The sequence below is a fragment of the Pholcus phalangioides genome, unplaced genomic scaffold (assembly GCF_987345545.1).
Source record: "Pholcus phalangioides strain wild (caught in Gottingen) unplaced genomic scaffold, Ppha-v1.0 ptg000018l_1, whole genome shotgun sequence".
NCBI lineage: Eukaryota > Metazoa > Arthropoda > Arachnida > Araneae > Pholcidae > Pholcus > Pholcus phalangioides.
Genome location: NW_028301611.1, coordinates 409,637 through 425,354, shown reverse-complemented (window position 1 = coordinate 425,354; position 15,718 = coordinate 409,637). Strand labels below are relative to the sequence as shown.

The following is a 15,718-nucleotide window of genomic DNA, read 5'->3' as shown; positions in this document are numbered from 1 at the left end:
GCGAATGAAATGACCATGATCCGTGAAAACTGATCAATTTATTTTTCTATCCTCTGAAATGTCATTGAGTGGATTCTTAGGTATGACATTTGGGATATTTATAGATTGATAGCCGACACGTTGTCTTTGTTCAGCAATATTTGGTGACGCACAAGATTCAGAATTCCAGAATCGATTGTGTGATTGTACAGCTTCAATTGTTTTCTGTTCGGGCAGCTGGAATTGTATTACTGCGTTTCGCATGTTTGTTGGTGTGTGTGTATATATATGTGTGGCATTCGACATTCGAGTATTCCTAAGAGTTCCAATACCAATCAGCAACATCAAATACCGGCGAGATGAATTGCAAGATAATAGTTTTAGTCGCAATGCTTTGCTGCTACTTTGGGAGTTCATTCGCTCAAAACATCTACCCGATCCGTAAGTATACGATATTTTTGTTATCTTCCTCTCTTTAGACTATCTTACATACGTAAATAAGCTTGGTCATTCTAATACAAAAATTCTAAAGTTATGTTTCCAAAGACATGCATTAAATTGTTAACATTATTGCGATCGCCAAATTCGGTGGCTAACGAAGACATATTGCAGGGGTCTTCAACATTTCAGACACATTGCGGGCCAAATTAAAACTTTCCATGAAGCCATAGGCTGGTATTACACTGTAAAAGTTTGATAAAAGTCCTTTTATAAAACTTGAAATTATGCAGCCAATAAGGTCACACGTTACATTTTCTAGAATGTAGGCAATAACCTTATTGGTTAGATTTTTCAAGTTTTATAAAAGGGATTTTATCGAACTTTTATAGTGTAATACCGGCCTTACACATAAATGTACTTTAAAAAAAAATTTGTGTGTGAACGGTACCTATGAGTACCGTTTGTATATGGTGAGGTGTGATTGAATTTAAACAATGCCGAATTGTAATTCCATTATACTTTGAACGTGCGGATTTATTTTTCTATTCGTAGAACTAACAAATGAAATCTTAATGTAACGACAATCTGTAGACTAAGCGAAATCATTAGAAATCTTTATAAGGATAGCCGTTGTACCTGCAGGTAGACCACCATCATAGTGCAACACGGGATTTATGCTGTTCTTGACATATTTTCCCAAATCCACGTTGTTAGTATCACCGTTGTGGTATTTATTTGCCAATAAAAAATGCATAATTAATATATACTAATTAATGCAATTCAGTTAGGCGTTTCGCCCCAATGATATTCTTTCGCTTTCTACACCCTCACAAAGTGCCTTTTTACAAATACGTGCGAAACAAATTATCCGTTTCTTTGTGGCGAAATGAATAAATAACCATGAGAATAAGTGAACAGCATAAATCTGCAGCTGTAATTATTTGCGAGCCGATCTCCCCGTTAAAAAGTCTCGCCACAGAGAGCAACAGGCCTACAACGTTACAAATATTCAATCATTACACTTCACTCACAATTTGAAGTATAGATGGCAGCACTGAAATATCATACACCACACTAGCTACACACTCAGACTGTTAGGTGTACACACTCACGTTGTCCCAGACTCTGCCACGAAGCTGGGCTGGAAGAGATCTCGGCAACGGGATAAGTCCGGTGGCAGAGACCCTGGTGTTCATTCATTCAGCTGTAATTATTTATTTAACATACTTGAATTGGTTTATCTTTTATTGTAAGCGTACTAGAGTGCGCTGACGTTATTTTAAAGTATCATGTTAAAATCAATTCGTTATATACTAACTAATTTTTATAAATAGAATTTTTTTTAGCCCTTAATTACAACTTAATGTGTAAACGATAATAATTTTTCATTTTTTCATGATGTGGTACTGAAATGGTTAAAGGACCCTTTGCGCATAATGCAAAGCAATGCATTTAAAGGGGGGGGGGTTTTGGTGCTCGCAAATTTTCCAAAAACACATTTTCCACAATTTCTCTCACAGTTTATAAATACTATGAAATTTTTTGCATCTAACTGTGTTCAAGTTTTTCTTCTACCTGTAGTAAAAATATTTTTAATGTCAACTGCTGGCAAGCATTACACATGCTAATGTTTTTCACTAAAATGCGTTTTCCTCAAAACACCAAGTTTTTTCTTAGATGAGGAACATTTTTTCGAACACCAAGCATTGAAATGTCTTGACTGTATTTCTCAACACTATGATGTTATATATAGTTGTTATATATACTATGCTCATATAGATGTTATACATACTATGCTCATATAGATGTTATATATACCATGCTCATATAGATGTTATATATACCCATATAGATGTTATATATACCCATATAGATGTTATATATACCCATATAGATATTATATATACCATGCTCATATAGATATTATATATACCATGCTCATATAGATTTTATATATACCATGCTCATATAGATGTTATATATACCATGCTCATATAGATGTTATATATACTATGATGTCCTCAATACGAGCTTTTAGGATTTCAATATTGTTGGTTATGTTTTTCCTGAATTTTAACAACATGCAACTTTTTCAAAAAAGCATCAAAATTTGCCCATATTTTGTGGCATTAAAGTTTTTTTAAGATAATTTTAATAAAAATTCCTCGCGTTAAAGTATGTAACACCATAGTGTTGAGAGAGACACAAAGTTTCAAGACATTTGAACGAGTTGTGTTCGAATTCTAATTTTCATCGTTTGTAAATTATATTATGATAATTACGTATAAATATAAATATTCATCTAAACACAGACGCAGAAAATTTCACAGCATTTGAGAAGTGAAAGATTGGAAGATGTGTTTTTTTGGAAAATTTGCTTGCACCAACCCCCTTAAGTGTTGAAATCAGCCCTATCCAGATATTTAGGAACTCACCAGAATCTGTGACTCGAATTTCGCGGCATGCTGGAAAATACGGGTATTCCTGGCATGCTGGACTCCCTCGCTGTTTCCCGTTATCCCGGCTAATGCGGAGGGTGTCATTGTGTTTAGGAATAATTCTCTCTGCGAATTCGTTCGATTCGGATAATTTTGTTAATTATACTATTTCATTATTTTTATAATCATAATTAATTAATTTTTTTTTTCTACTAGAGCCACCATGTCCAGACAACAGTCATTACACTTATTGTGCTAGTCGCTGTCCAAAGGAATGTTTTGGTTCTTCTGGAGGCGGGTGTCCTGCAATATGTGTGCGTGGCTGCCAATGCAATCGAGGTTACCTCCCATATGGAAGAACTTGCTACAGAGAAGAGTACTGCTATCCACGAGATATTATCGTGCCCGAGTAACGAACCAACGCGGAATTTGATTTCATCAGAAATTTCGATGGCGAAAAAAATATATAATAAAGCGTGACTCTCATGAATATGCAGAAGAGAAATATATTACATAAAATTTAAAATGTAATGAGTTATAATGTAATTATTAATGTATAAGTACATTAAATGCAAATGAGTCATAAAGAAAGTATTTCGACTCTTATTTTTGTTTGTTTGTTTGGAATGGTTTTGAGATCGCGTTGCCTTGTACATCCGGATAATCAGACGCGTCTTCATTATAGACCTGGGGGAAAAAATCTCAGCATGGATTGAATGTTTGAAGAAAAATTTCCAAGTGACAAGCTGACATTTGCGGTCATTTTACATGAAAACCAGCCAAATAATTGCTTGAAAATAAGTTACCGTTATTTTGCGAGCCAAAGGCTGTGAAAGCCCCAAATCACTTCAATATCCTGTCATTTGCACCCGAGACAAACCCACATTTTTTTGGAAAACGGACAACGCAATGTAAAAAAGCCCCACTTTCTAAATTTTTAAGAAAAACTATTCAGAGATGCGGGAACTGTAATTATTATCACCCTGTATATTAGTTTACACAGCCTTGAGGAGTGAAATTCATCTTAGAGAGCTTCACAATACGTTGACTCCGTAATATTTTGATGATCGCGACATTAAGGAATGCAGCAAAATAATTAAAATTGGGAAGATACATTCGTGAGATTCTCGTAAAAGAGAAAATATTTTAATGGATCTTTTCCGGTTAATGGGGTCCCGCGGAATGTTTCATTGCCGATGAGATACTGGGAACGGGCGTAAAAGCGTTAATTACTTCCATGTTGATCCCTAAATACCTTAATGCCTCGAATATTCATGGATTCTACTTGGAAACACCATCATGTGCATCCAGATTTTACCTTCCGAGGTATATGACGTCAGGGCCCTGGATTCTTTTACTCAAGGGTACTAAACCTCCAGAACAGTGTGGGCCACTTAAGTGATTTGGAACAGCACCGTAGGTCGATTACGTGATCTGTTAATGTGCCACGGATCAGTAAGGGCCGTATCGACAGACATGGTTTAAACAGTAGTCACAATTTTTTGGAGCAATATGAGCATATATGTTCCGGCGTCCGTGGGCCTGAGTTAGGTCTGGCTGTCCATGTACGGCCCCGTTCAGCCAACACCGTCTAGGGGCCATTCAAGTATTACGTAAGCAGATTTTCAGCCATTTTTGACCCCCCCACTTTCAGGAAAATTTCGTCAGCAGCTTAGAATATTTCATATCTTTAAAAAGGGTTGGTTGATCACGTAAGCAACCTTCAAACCTCCCCCCTTGTCATCAAAAGTCAGGAAATCCGAAACCCCGTCCCCCACCTCGATGCTGACGTAATACTTGAATGACCCCTTATAGCAGAAAGCCTCCGCGCGAAGCTCGTGACATCACTGAAGAATTCCATTTCACTTATAGTAATGGGATATACTGCAAAAAAAAAAACGGTAAAGATATCGCATGCGTCGGCCTGCTATATCCAATGGCTACAGGTGAAATGGACTTCTTCAGTGACGCCAAAGCTTCGCGCGGAGGCCTTCTGCTGTAGATGGTGGTGGTTTGGAGCACACGAGCTTAATTGAAATCATAATTGCACTTCTCGGGTTCCAAACAAGTGTATAACTCTGGTATCACAAGTACATTAGGGGAAACACATATACACGAACACTTTCCGGCATGCACCAATTCATTAAAAATGCTTTAGAAATTCTTCTGATCTTACGAGAGATACCTTTTCAGTAATACTCTTCCTAAAACCAATGCACTATATTCACTGTAAAGTGTGAGCTACTCTAGATGTATTTGCTGATTCAATAATATTCAAGCCGATTCAATAATTTTTTAGACTGTTTTATTAATAAGAGGAAAATGATTTCAGAACAACAAATGGCAAAATGACTCCACAATTAATCAAAGAAATAATTCCATAATTGCTAAAAGCTATCAATGATTTTGTGTGAACCACTGTCCCATTCGGTGCTCAGGCTAAATCAATGGGGGACGCCACTGACTGGTGTCACCAAATTCGACGCGATCACCAAACTTCTATATAACAAGCATTTTTAAATTTAAATTAAACCCATGGGTCGCGAAGTTGATCGTTTTATTGATTTTGGGTCGCAGCTACGAAAAGAACTCCCGTGATAATACGATGATAATCCCTAAGTAAAATGGAATTTATTCCTCTCCCCAAATGGCCGAAGCACATTTCTAGATCTCGCGGATTACTTAAGTGATCATAATAATTACGGATCGCTTGAATGATGCGTGGCACAGTTCGAGAGTACTTGAGCGGCCCTCAAACACATTTCTAGATCACTTGAAGGATCCACGAAACGTTTAGAGATCACTAAAGTGGATCTCTAGGAGACTTATCAACAGGGAGACTGTTAGTTCAGGTGCCCACATACCACAGTTCAGGATACCATTAAGGAATATTTCATATTTTTTCTAAAGGGTGGTTGATGACGTAAGAATCATCGAAACTCCCCTTGTAATCAAAAGTCAGCAAATCAGAACCCCCAACCCCTCATCGATGCTGACGTAATACTTGAATGACCCCTAATCTTCAGCCAAATATGACAAAATCGTTAAAATATCGTATACTTTTCCGGTTCATAAAGCCATCATTGTTGCGTCTACTCCAGACTAACTCCATTACTAATGCTTCTGGGGGGAGAAAGGAAAGAAATTGTGTCCCGTAAGGAGGACAAGTGACACTCGTGACGTCTGTGAATGACACTAGACCGGAAATTACTGTCTATATCGGACGCACGCGGTTCAGAAATACCCTGAATTAATCAGGAAGGTGTAGGCTATACTTCCTTTCGTTATCATCAACGGTGAAACGTTTTCTTGTTAGTGGTCGTTGAGCCCCATGTCGATGATTTTCGACGAGAATACGGGGATCACGTGCCACGTAAGAGCAAGGAAACGACATCTGTCGTGACATTCATATACTTTGTGTTTAGATTTCTTTACATGTCAGACCGTCTTGTAGTACAAGTGTGATTATACTTGCGTGTGATAATACTCGACGGCACAGTCGTGGTCGGCTGAGGTTTGGTTTCCTGCTGTTTTCCAGCTTCGACGTGCTAATGTGAGCCGGTCTCCCATTCGAAAAAAATCTCTCCGCACAGTTCCAGGCATATAAGTGGCCCGTGGTACATTTTTCAGATCCCTCAAGTAGGCCCGTGGCACAGATCACTTAAGTGACTCCGCGAGCGACACAGTTCCAGAAGTGATCCGTGGCTCATTTAGAGTTCCCTTGAGTGAAATGGCACAGTTTTAGAGCACTTAAGCAGCCCCCCCCCCGTGCGTCTCTACATCACTCAAGTTACCCGCGGCACATTCCCAGATCACTCATATGATCTGAACCGTGCCACAATTACTGAACATTTAAGTGGCCCGTGGTGCATTTCAGATCACTGAAGTAGGCCCGTGGCATATATAAATCATTTAATTCACCCGAGGCACATTTACAAATCACTTAAGCGATCCATGACACATTTATAGATTTCCCTTAAGTGACATGTGATACAGTTTTAGAGTGCTTAAGCCGCCCTCATTGCAGTTCTACATCACTCAAGTTACTCTCGGCAAATTCATATATTGCTTAAGTGATCCGAGGCACAGTTCCCAAAGTAATTAAGCGGCCCGGACATATGTTACTGTCAATGCCCCGAAGTGCAGCCAATTCGCGTCGAGGCCGGACATTCCTGGCCAAAACTCGATGTGCTGATGTAAGACGGCCCGGTAGAAACCAAATCCATTCCCACTTAAAATTTGGCTGATGTTTTCATCGTTAATTGGCGTTGGTCCCAATAACCAGCCAGTAAAGAAAAATATCCCTCGTGATATGAAAACAATGGTATTTTTAGCAATTGGGTACTATGTTGTGGGAATTGATCGCCAAGTGATATTCAATTTGAAATTCCCGAAACCCATAGCTGAAGATCGACCCTGGAGCAGGGCCCCTCGGCTGATACGTTATGTGGCCTCCTTCCCCCCTCCCAAGTCAGACTTTTCACGGGACCTTCCATAGTTAATTTATAGCGTGGAAAAGTAAAAAAATAATGAGAATTGTCCCGATCCTCAGGGCTAGTGCTCCATCAGCCCCAGTCTTGTTGAGGCCACTATTCCGGTGGAGGGGCACATTCGGCTCTTGAGCCATCAGTTGAGCATGTATGGGTGCGTGTAGTCTACATCTGCATATATAGTAGTTACCTATTTTCAAGCAATTATTTCTTTGGCTTTGATGTAAAATGACCACTAATGTCAGCTAGTTACAAACATTCATGTCTACGCTGAGATTCAAACCCAGGTCTATAATGAAGACGGTCTTGCGGAGTCGGATATACAAAGCAACACAATCTCAAAACTATTCAAAACAAACAAAAAAAAGAGTCTAAATGCGTTATTTATGACTCATTTTAATTTTCATATGATATGTTTTTCTACATATTTATTTGTTTTTTTCCGTCATCGAAATTTCTGAAGAAACTAATTTCCGCTTTGGTTCGCCGGGGAGTCAGCATGTTGTTGTTGTGGTGCGCAGTATTTCTTTTCGTAGCAAGATCTTTCATAAGGGAGGTAACCTCGATAGCATTGGCAACCAGGTTCACATGTCCCGCACCAGCCTCCGTAAGTAGCACCACATTCCTTTGGACAGTTACTTGCGCATTCAGTATAATAGCTGTTCGCTGGACATGGCCGCTCTGGTAAATAAAAATAATAATAATAATAACAATGAAATAGTATCATTAACAAAATTATCCGCATCGAACGAATTCGCACAAAGAGATGATTCCTGTGATGAGTTATCATTGTTATTAGTCTATAATAGGATGAAAACCGATGGACTGAAACCTAATAAACATAATTATTGTATCCTCTCAGCACCTCCTAGAGATAGAAGGCCTCTGCAGTGATTGCCATAAACGTCATTCGGCAAGTTAGCCGCATTGCGAAACACCTATTTCGTTTCTTCTTATTTCGGCGTACAATCTTCCTGATTGACTCACAAATAACGCATAGTGGTTGGATGTGGGGGCGTAGAAATCACCAATTCTGAGCAGCCCGATCATTTCTTTTCCTAACAACGATGATACTGATTCGAGCAGGGAATTTTTTTTTCCTGAATATTCTGAGGGAAAATGGACTACTTACTGACGTCACAAACAGAGTGCGGAGGCCTTCTATCTGTAAGAGGTGCTGATCCTCTCCCCTCCCCGCTTGCCGGGCTAGTTAATGCTCCCGCTACAAGTACGAGATGCCGAGAGTTTCTGATGGCACGATCTAAAATAAGGTAGTCGTGAGACCGAGAAAAGCTGACCGATAGACAGAAGTGGGAAAATGCGGTTTCTGTTTAGTTACTACGACGTCCAAGAAAGAAAGTCCATTGTTTCTAATTCATCTGTGAACTGAAAGTGAATGTCTATGTCATTCATAACGAGTAAAAATTGTTGCAAGTCATCTTTGGATATGTGGATGATACAGTACTTTTGTGCATTAGGACGATTCCAAAGATGACTTAGAGCAGTTGTAACTCGTTATGAATGACAGACACTCACGTTCAGTTCACAGCTGAATTTGAAACTAAAAATGGACTTTCTTTCTTGGACGTATTAGTAACTAAACAGAAATAATCACATTTCCAAACTTCTGTATATCGTAAGCCTTTCTCGGTCTCACTACCACCTCGTTTTAGAACTCGTCATCAGAAACTCTCGACATTTCGTACTTATTTATCGAGAGCATTTAACATGTGCTCAGATCAGAACACACTGGACCGTGAGTTAGAAACCATCAGAGCGATTGCTAAAGACAGAGGGTTCGACACCAAAATCGTTGACGAAATGAGTAGAAAATTCATGAAACCTACAAGAGGAACTACTTTGGAAAATATCATACAGAGACCACTTAAAGAAAGTGTAGTTGTACCATACGATCCAATATAGTCTGACTCTAGATCAAACCGATTCTTTAAAAGTTTAACCTAACAATCATAGATGCGCTTACTAAAAACTTAAGTTTCAAATCCCCCCCAACAGAATAAACAATGAGGCATTTATTACATTCCATTAGAACAGACAAGCGGAACTATAAAAAGTAGATTAAATGAGCAAATTCAAAAAATCAAGAATGTGAAAAATCGACCATCGTCGCTCACTGCTGGCAAGAGGGCCATAGATTCAAATTTCAAGAAGCGGAAGTTTTCCACGAAGTAAAGTTCACGACTGATTTAGACTTTTACGAAGGCACATATATTCGGGCCTTTAAAAATAGATTAGTGAACAACACCATGCACCGATCGCAGGTTCATCAGGTTCTTAGGTTCATTACGAGCAGGAATTGTAAGAAAATTCGAATAGACCAATTTTTAAAACTGTATCTCCAGTTCGCAAGCTGCTAATCAGAACGTTAGAAAAGACTCGCACGCAGGCGCTCAGCTTCATTTTGGTCACGACGACGTTTGAATTGGACAGACGTATGTTTTTTTTCTTTCCGCCGAACAACCGAGTTAAGATTTGGTAATCAATCCAAGTGGGATCCTCGGTCAGCGTGATAGATTTATCCTCTGAAATGCATAAAGAAGAGTTTTCGTATTTTCCTTGTATTTGAATTTTTTCGTTGGTGATTTTTCTGAATATAGCATTGTGTGCTCAAATGCGGTGAAGTGCCGGAGAGGGGGGAATGTTACTTATATTCCATTCAGAAGCAAAGAAAGCAGGAATCGAACAAACTTAATGCTGGTTCTTGTGGCGCCATCTGTTGTGAAAACTTCTTAAAGTGACGTCATAAAGAGTGTGCACAGCCACCCTCTCGTGCAGATCAACAATTTTTAATAACAACGTGATCTTCACGTATCCCCAAGGGATCGGCACGATCTGTCCAGAGAATTTGTTAGTGTTAGTAGACATCCACGCCCAAACCGGGATTCGAACCCAGACCTGCACAATGAGAAGCTAGCTACCTAACCACTCGACTGCCAAGAGGCATATCAACAATATCAACAACATCTTGATTGATCAACAGCAATCAACAATATTGTTCCCGGATGCGAGTCGGGGAGGAGGTGCCACATTGCGGTAACATTCTGAGTTTTAGCACCCGCTTGACGACTTTTTGGGGAGCAGTCATGGTGAAAATTCTTTCCCATATAAATAAACGAGGCTTTAGTGACTTAACATATGACAGGGGGTCTTCAACTTGATTCCCACGGCCTCGGGGCTTTTTGCCGTGGCCCGCTGACCAGTTTGTAAAAATAGCTATTTAACATATGAAAAAGATTAAATTACATACAAAAAAAATCGTTAAAATCACTGGCTACTGAAATCGGTACTGCTGTATTCAGAACTATGAGAGATACCTCCCAGATTCAATAGTTATGCTGTTCATTTGGTACATTAAAAGGGCCGCCGTAACGGATTCGGAGCACCCAGAGCCGAACCCGAAACACTTTTTGAGAACTATGATTTCGACAGGCAAAATTCGGCATCCAAAAGGTATACATAGTTGCAGAAATTGCACAAATGTTAAACGCTTTAATGAAAGAAATAATTTTAGAATTATTGAAAAAAAAATTATTCCATAATTGATGAACAATTCCATAATGATGAATTATAATTGATGAATAATTCCATAAAGATGAATTATAATTGGTGAATAATTCCATAATGATGAATTATAATTAATGAAAAAATACCTACAGAACTACTGATGGAAATAATTTCAGAACTACCGGTAGAAATAATCTCAGAATTATTCAGTGTAATTTCAGAATTGTTAAAAGTGATAGTGACTTGATTCATGAAAGAATCAAGAATTTGTGAAAGAAATAATTTCATAATTAATGAAAATAAAAAAATTAAGGGGAAGATAATTTCAGAATTATCGGGACAAATTTCAAAATCAATTAAAGAAATAAAAAAAAACCTGAATGTGTGAAATAAATTATTTCGAAACAAATAAAAATTCAAATTTTTTGAAAGAAATAATTTCGGAGGAAATGAAAGTATTTTAAATAATTTCAAATTGGGACCATGTGCAATAACGGGAAATACTACGGTATGGGATTAGTGGCCCGCGAGCTTCATAGAAAATTTTTAATTTGGCCCGCAATGTCTGAAAGGTTGAAGACTCCTGCCCGTATGGCTTCGTTAACCACCGGACTTGATGATCGCAATAATGTTAAAGATTTAATTCATGTCTTCAGAAACATAACTTTACAATTGTTGCGTTAGAATGACTATTATAGCCTATTTACGTATGTAAGATAGTATGAGCGGGTCCGTTCCGCTCATAATAATTCGTAATTACTTGAATATAAAGGTAATTAGTTAAAATTGTTAATTTATTTTAATGGTAAATTGTTTAAGAATTATTTTGTATTTAAAAAATTAATTGGAAGGCGACTGGGTAACAGGTGTGGTATTGGGACTTGGTGTTTTGTAACTTGGCTTTGGTAGTTGTAAAGAACGCGTGTGCAGGGCGGCCACGAGTGATAAAAGATTATGTAAGAAAGGAAGATCGTGCTTTAGGCCAACTGCCGATGAAGCGCAATTCATCTGTCAAGGTACGAAGCTGTGAAATAAGAATGTAAGATGGAAAATACATGAATAGTGGATGTCAATAGATTCGGGACCTTCACTGAAAAGAAGATGCAATTTGAATACAACTTGAAAAGTAAGAGAGGTTATTGAAGAGAGTGAGAATATATATTAGAAAGAGATCGAATCGCCATGCTTAGGTTACCCTTAAGCTAACTGTTGGTGCGACTTTCACACGGGTGTGTAACCGTCACCTGGCATGCTCAAGGCTTGGTGAAAGGAGGAAGGTGTTTTTCTAAACTACGTGAATAGGAGCTGTCACGGAATGAGATTCGATTCTTGAGGCGTAGGTGTGGAGAAGTTATGGAGATCGAGAATAATGAAATGTTAAAATTAACGAATATAGTAAGGTTATTGCTCGCTTAGAAATGGGTGTAAGAGAGGGAATATAAATACAAAGCGACATTGCCCATTAGAACACCTGCGCTCTGCATTGTAGCATGGGGGTCGCCTTAGGTATTGATATGAAGGTGACCGGTGCACGTAGGCGTTTCGATTATTTAGGAAGGGGCGAAATTTATTAGGGATGAATAGCACAGGTCTTCTCAGGAACGGTCACGCGAAAGTCCAATCGAATTGCCCTTGCTTGAGGCCTCGAATTAAAATGTAGCACGGGAAGAAAAATTACAAGACGCAGCGAATCCTGGGTTCTAAGGAGGAGCCGAAGAGGATGTAAAAATCAGAAGGCCCGAGGATGGGGGGGGGGATAGAAAGAAAAAGTGAGATGTAAGTTCGAATTTTGTTTGGATAGAGCAGATGGTTTAATAAAGTTATGGGAGTTGAGCATTGGTTTTGCGGAGGAAGAGTCAGACTGTCCATATATAGTAGAAAGTCGCGGAATATTAAAGGTCCGGAGTACCGTGTGGTATACACTTTTTCGCACCCGAGTGGCAAGGTGGTAAGATGCTCGTCTACCATCGTGAAGGTTGTTGTCAGGGTCCCGGGTTCGAACCCAAGGGAGGATGTCGATAAGATATTTTCCCTAACGAACTCGAGGCGACCACTGATAGACAGTGCCTTTGCTTCCAGCCCATCTCACTAATGGCAATAAATTGCAATATAGCGATATGGCCAGAGTTGGTGTTTGGTGAAGAAGATACGCATCTTCATGCCAAGTTCTGTTATAATCCGACAATTACTTCTTGCAAATTTATATGGCAATGAGAGTATATCTGTAATGTTACACATTAGTCTTTAGTATAACATATGGCCAGAGGTTTGGTTAAGTAGTGCCGTTGTGTGCGGGAGCCGCAGCACCTAGGATGCTAAGGAAATCACCAACGATGACCGGGGTGAGTACGCTTATCTAGTTTTCCTGTGACCTGAATGTCCAGTAAATAATCAGAAGGTCACATGTTCTCAGATGCATAAGATAATACCTTGACTCACCTGTCGGGTATGGTAATATATATTCTTAAATGGATATAGGATACCATCTTTCTTGAGGTTAATGATTGTAATTGATATTTATAAATTATACAGAAATTTTTTTATACTTTAACTTGCCTCCGTGCGCTTAATCCCTGGGTCACTATATGTTAATTAGGTTTTTATACGTCAGACACAACGCAATTTACGGAAACATGTTTATCGAATTCTTGATAAGTAATAATTGTTTAAATACTTAGTTAATTAAGTAAGAGTCAGCCCGATGAGGAAGGAACGGCGGGCTGACAAGATAGTCTTCTAAAGATATGAAGGTATAATAAAAATATCGCATATACTTACGGATCGGGTAGCTGTTTCGAGCGAATGAACTCCCGAAGAAGCAGCAAAGCATTGCGACTAAAATAATTATCTTGCAATTCATCTCGTCGGTATTTGATGTTGCTGATTGGTATTGGAACTCTTAGGAATACTCGAATGTCGAATGTCACACATGTCGAATGTCATACACACACCGACAAATATGCGAAACGCAGTAATACAATTCCAGCTGCTCGAACAGAAAACAATTGAAGCTGTTCAATCACACAATCGATTCTGGAATTTTGAATCTTGTGCGTCACCAAATATTGCTGAACAAAGAAAATTTGTGTGTGCGTCACCTATATATATCCAAAATCCTATACCTATGAATCCAGTCAATGATATTTCAGGGAAATAAGGGAGGGGGGGGGGGGAGGAACCCCTGATAAAATAAATTGATCATTTTCGACAGATCATGGTCATTTCGTAGGCACGTGGAACATGTTTCTATTTGTTTTCTCACCGATGGGTCGGCACTAGTTGCGGTAGCCATGAATTTGTAAGATAATATTGGTGCCATCTCTTTCTTTCGCAAGTGATAATCGTTACTTCCCCCTCCCCCTGCAGATTTTGATAAAAACTGAAGTGGATTTGGAACTCTTTAAACCTCAGAATGCTTTTACATTAGCCGACTTACCTCGGGCTATGGAATGATTATGCACTATATAGTGGACTATATAGTTTTTCGAATTTCTAGAACAATGTTGAAATCTCAAATCTAGAGAAACTAACAAAATTGCAAAATTTCCATAAAATAAGTCTAGGGCATTCTTAACAGTATCATAGGCTCCATAGGCTTACGCAGATAAGGGGGGGGGGGAGTCCCCACACCCTCCAGAGGACGTTAAAAAAAATTAAAAATATTTTTTGTATTATTTCAAATTAGTTTAGTTTTGTGTAAATTATTATGGTTTCGTTGAGAAAATGTCAGCTGGAACTTCCAAAATACGCATTCTTGTAGTGATGAAAATCACAAAAAGTGATAGCAAGCAGTTTTAAAAAATTTTATTCTCTTCATGCGGATAAAAGTAGTATATAATGAGGGAGTAGCCACACAGAAATGAATCACAATTGAAAAGTTCAACCTTTCACATCGTTTTCAATAATGTATCAAGGATATAGGTCCATGTTGTAGCCATACTATGAACTTAAAAAAATGAACTAAAATACGTGTGAAAAATTTTTAAATATTTGTTTGTAACATTCATTCCAGAGAAAGTCACAGGGCCGGATTAACCATTAAGCAAAATAAGCACGTGCTTAGGGTATCAGTACTAAAGGGGCACCACCAAAAAGATATCATACGATATTTTATTTTTAATGCACGATTTTTTTTTCAGCATCCATCATCCGATAGAAGATCCTAAAATTGTAAGAACACTTGATTGTATTGTTGAAGATCATTATCACAAGAATGGCACGAAAGATGAGAATCTAATTATATTGAAAACTAGACTTCACATTGTTGCCAAGTTTTTCGATTAGCTTTTCACAATTTTCATAAAGCCCGCCCGGGACTGTCTTAACATTATCATACGCCCGCATACAAAGCGACTTTTCTGAGAGAGGAACTACTACCATGCTAAAAATTCCTACCTACCTATTTGCATATTTACTCTTGAAAATCGGAACCAGATCTAATTGTCACTTGGTTGCCAGAAGTGACCAGATGGGCCCCCATGCAGCAAACCAAGTTCTACAGAATAAGGACATGATTTTTATGTGTCATTAGTGGATCAACTGTGTAGTTTGATCCATAGAAGTAAAAGAAATGCTACCAGGTGTAAATTACAAACTTCAGAATGTATCTAAAAGAAAAAGTACCCAATATAACGACGATTCGTCAGAAATAAGATACCTATTGGCAGGGCCGCAACTGCGTAACTGGATACTTGGTTAGCGAGGGCAACTACTCATTTAGGCAGCCCGAAGCGCGTCTATATCGCTAGCGATAAATGTTTTCCTAAGCTAGGGCCACACATATGTCTAGTCTGGTCCAATATTCATTAGCAAATATTCGCTTTCAATGTTTGTCTTCTCCAGCTG

At 38.6% G+C, this 15,718-nt stretch overlaps 2 protein-coding genes across 2 annotated transcripts; one reads left to right on the top strand and one right to left on the bottom strand.

The window, feature by feature from the left end:
• Nucleotides 1-278: 278 nt before the first annotated feature.
• LOC149071489 (chymotrypsin-elastase inhibitor ixodidin-like) lies at nt 279-3,440 on the top strand. Its single transcript, XM_089247654.1, has 2 exons — nt 279-420; nt 3,075-3,440. Exons 1-2 carry the CDS (start codon nt 339-341, stop codon nt 3,269-3,271), a joined length of 279 nt encoding a protein of 92 aa, XP_089103780.1. The 5' UTR covers nt 279-338; the 3' UTR covers nt 3,272-3,440.
• A 4,291-nt stretch (nt 3,441-7,731) lies between these two features.
• On the bottom strand, nt 7,732-13,791 carry LOC149071488 (zonadhesin-like). Its single transcript, XM_089247739.1, has 2 exons — nt 13,652-13,791; nt 7,732-8,029 (listed from the first exon to the last, which is right to left on the bottom strand). The coding sequence occupies exons 1-2, from the start codon at nt 13,731-13,733 to the stop codon at nt 7,815-7,817; spliced, it is 297 nt and encodes a 98-aa protein (XP_089103865.1). The 5' UTR covers nt 13,734-13,791; the 3' UTR covers nt 7,732-7,814.
• Between the last annotated feature and the right edge of the window lie 1,927 nt (nt 13,792-15,718).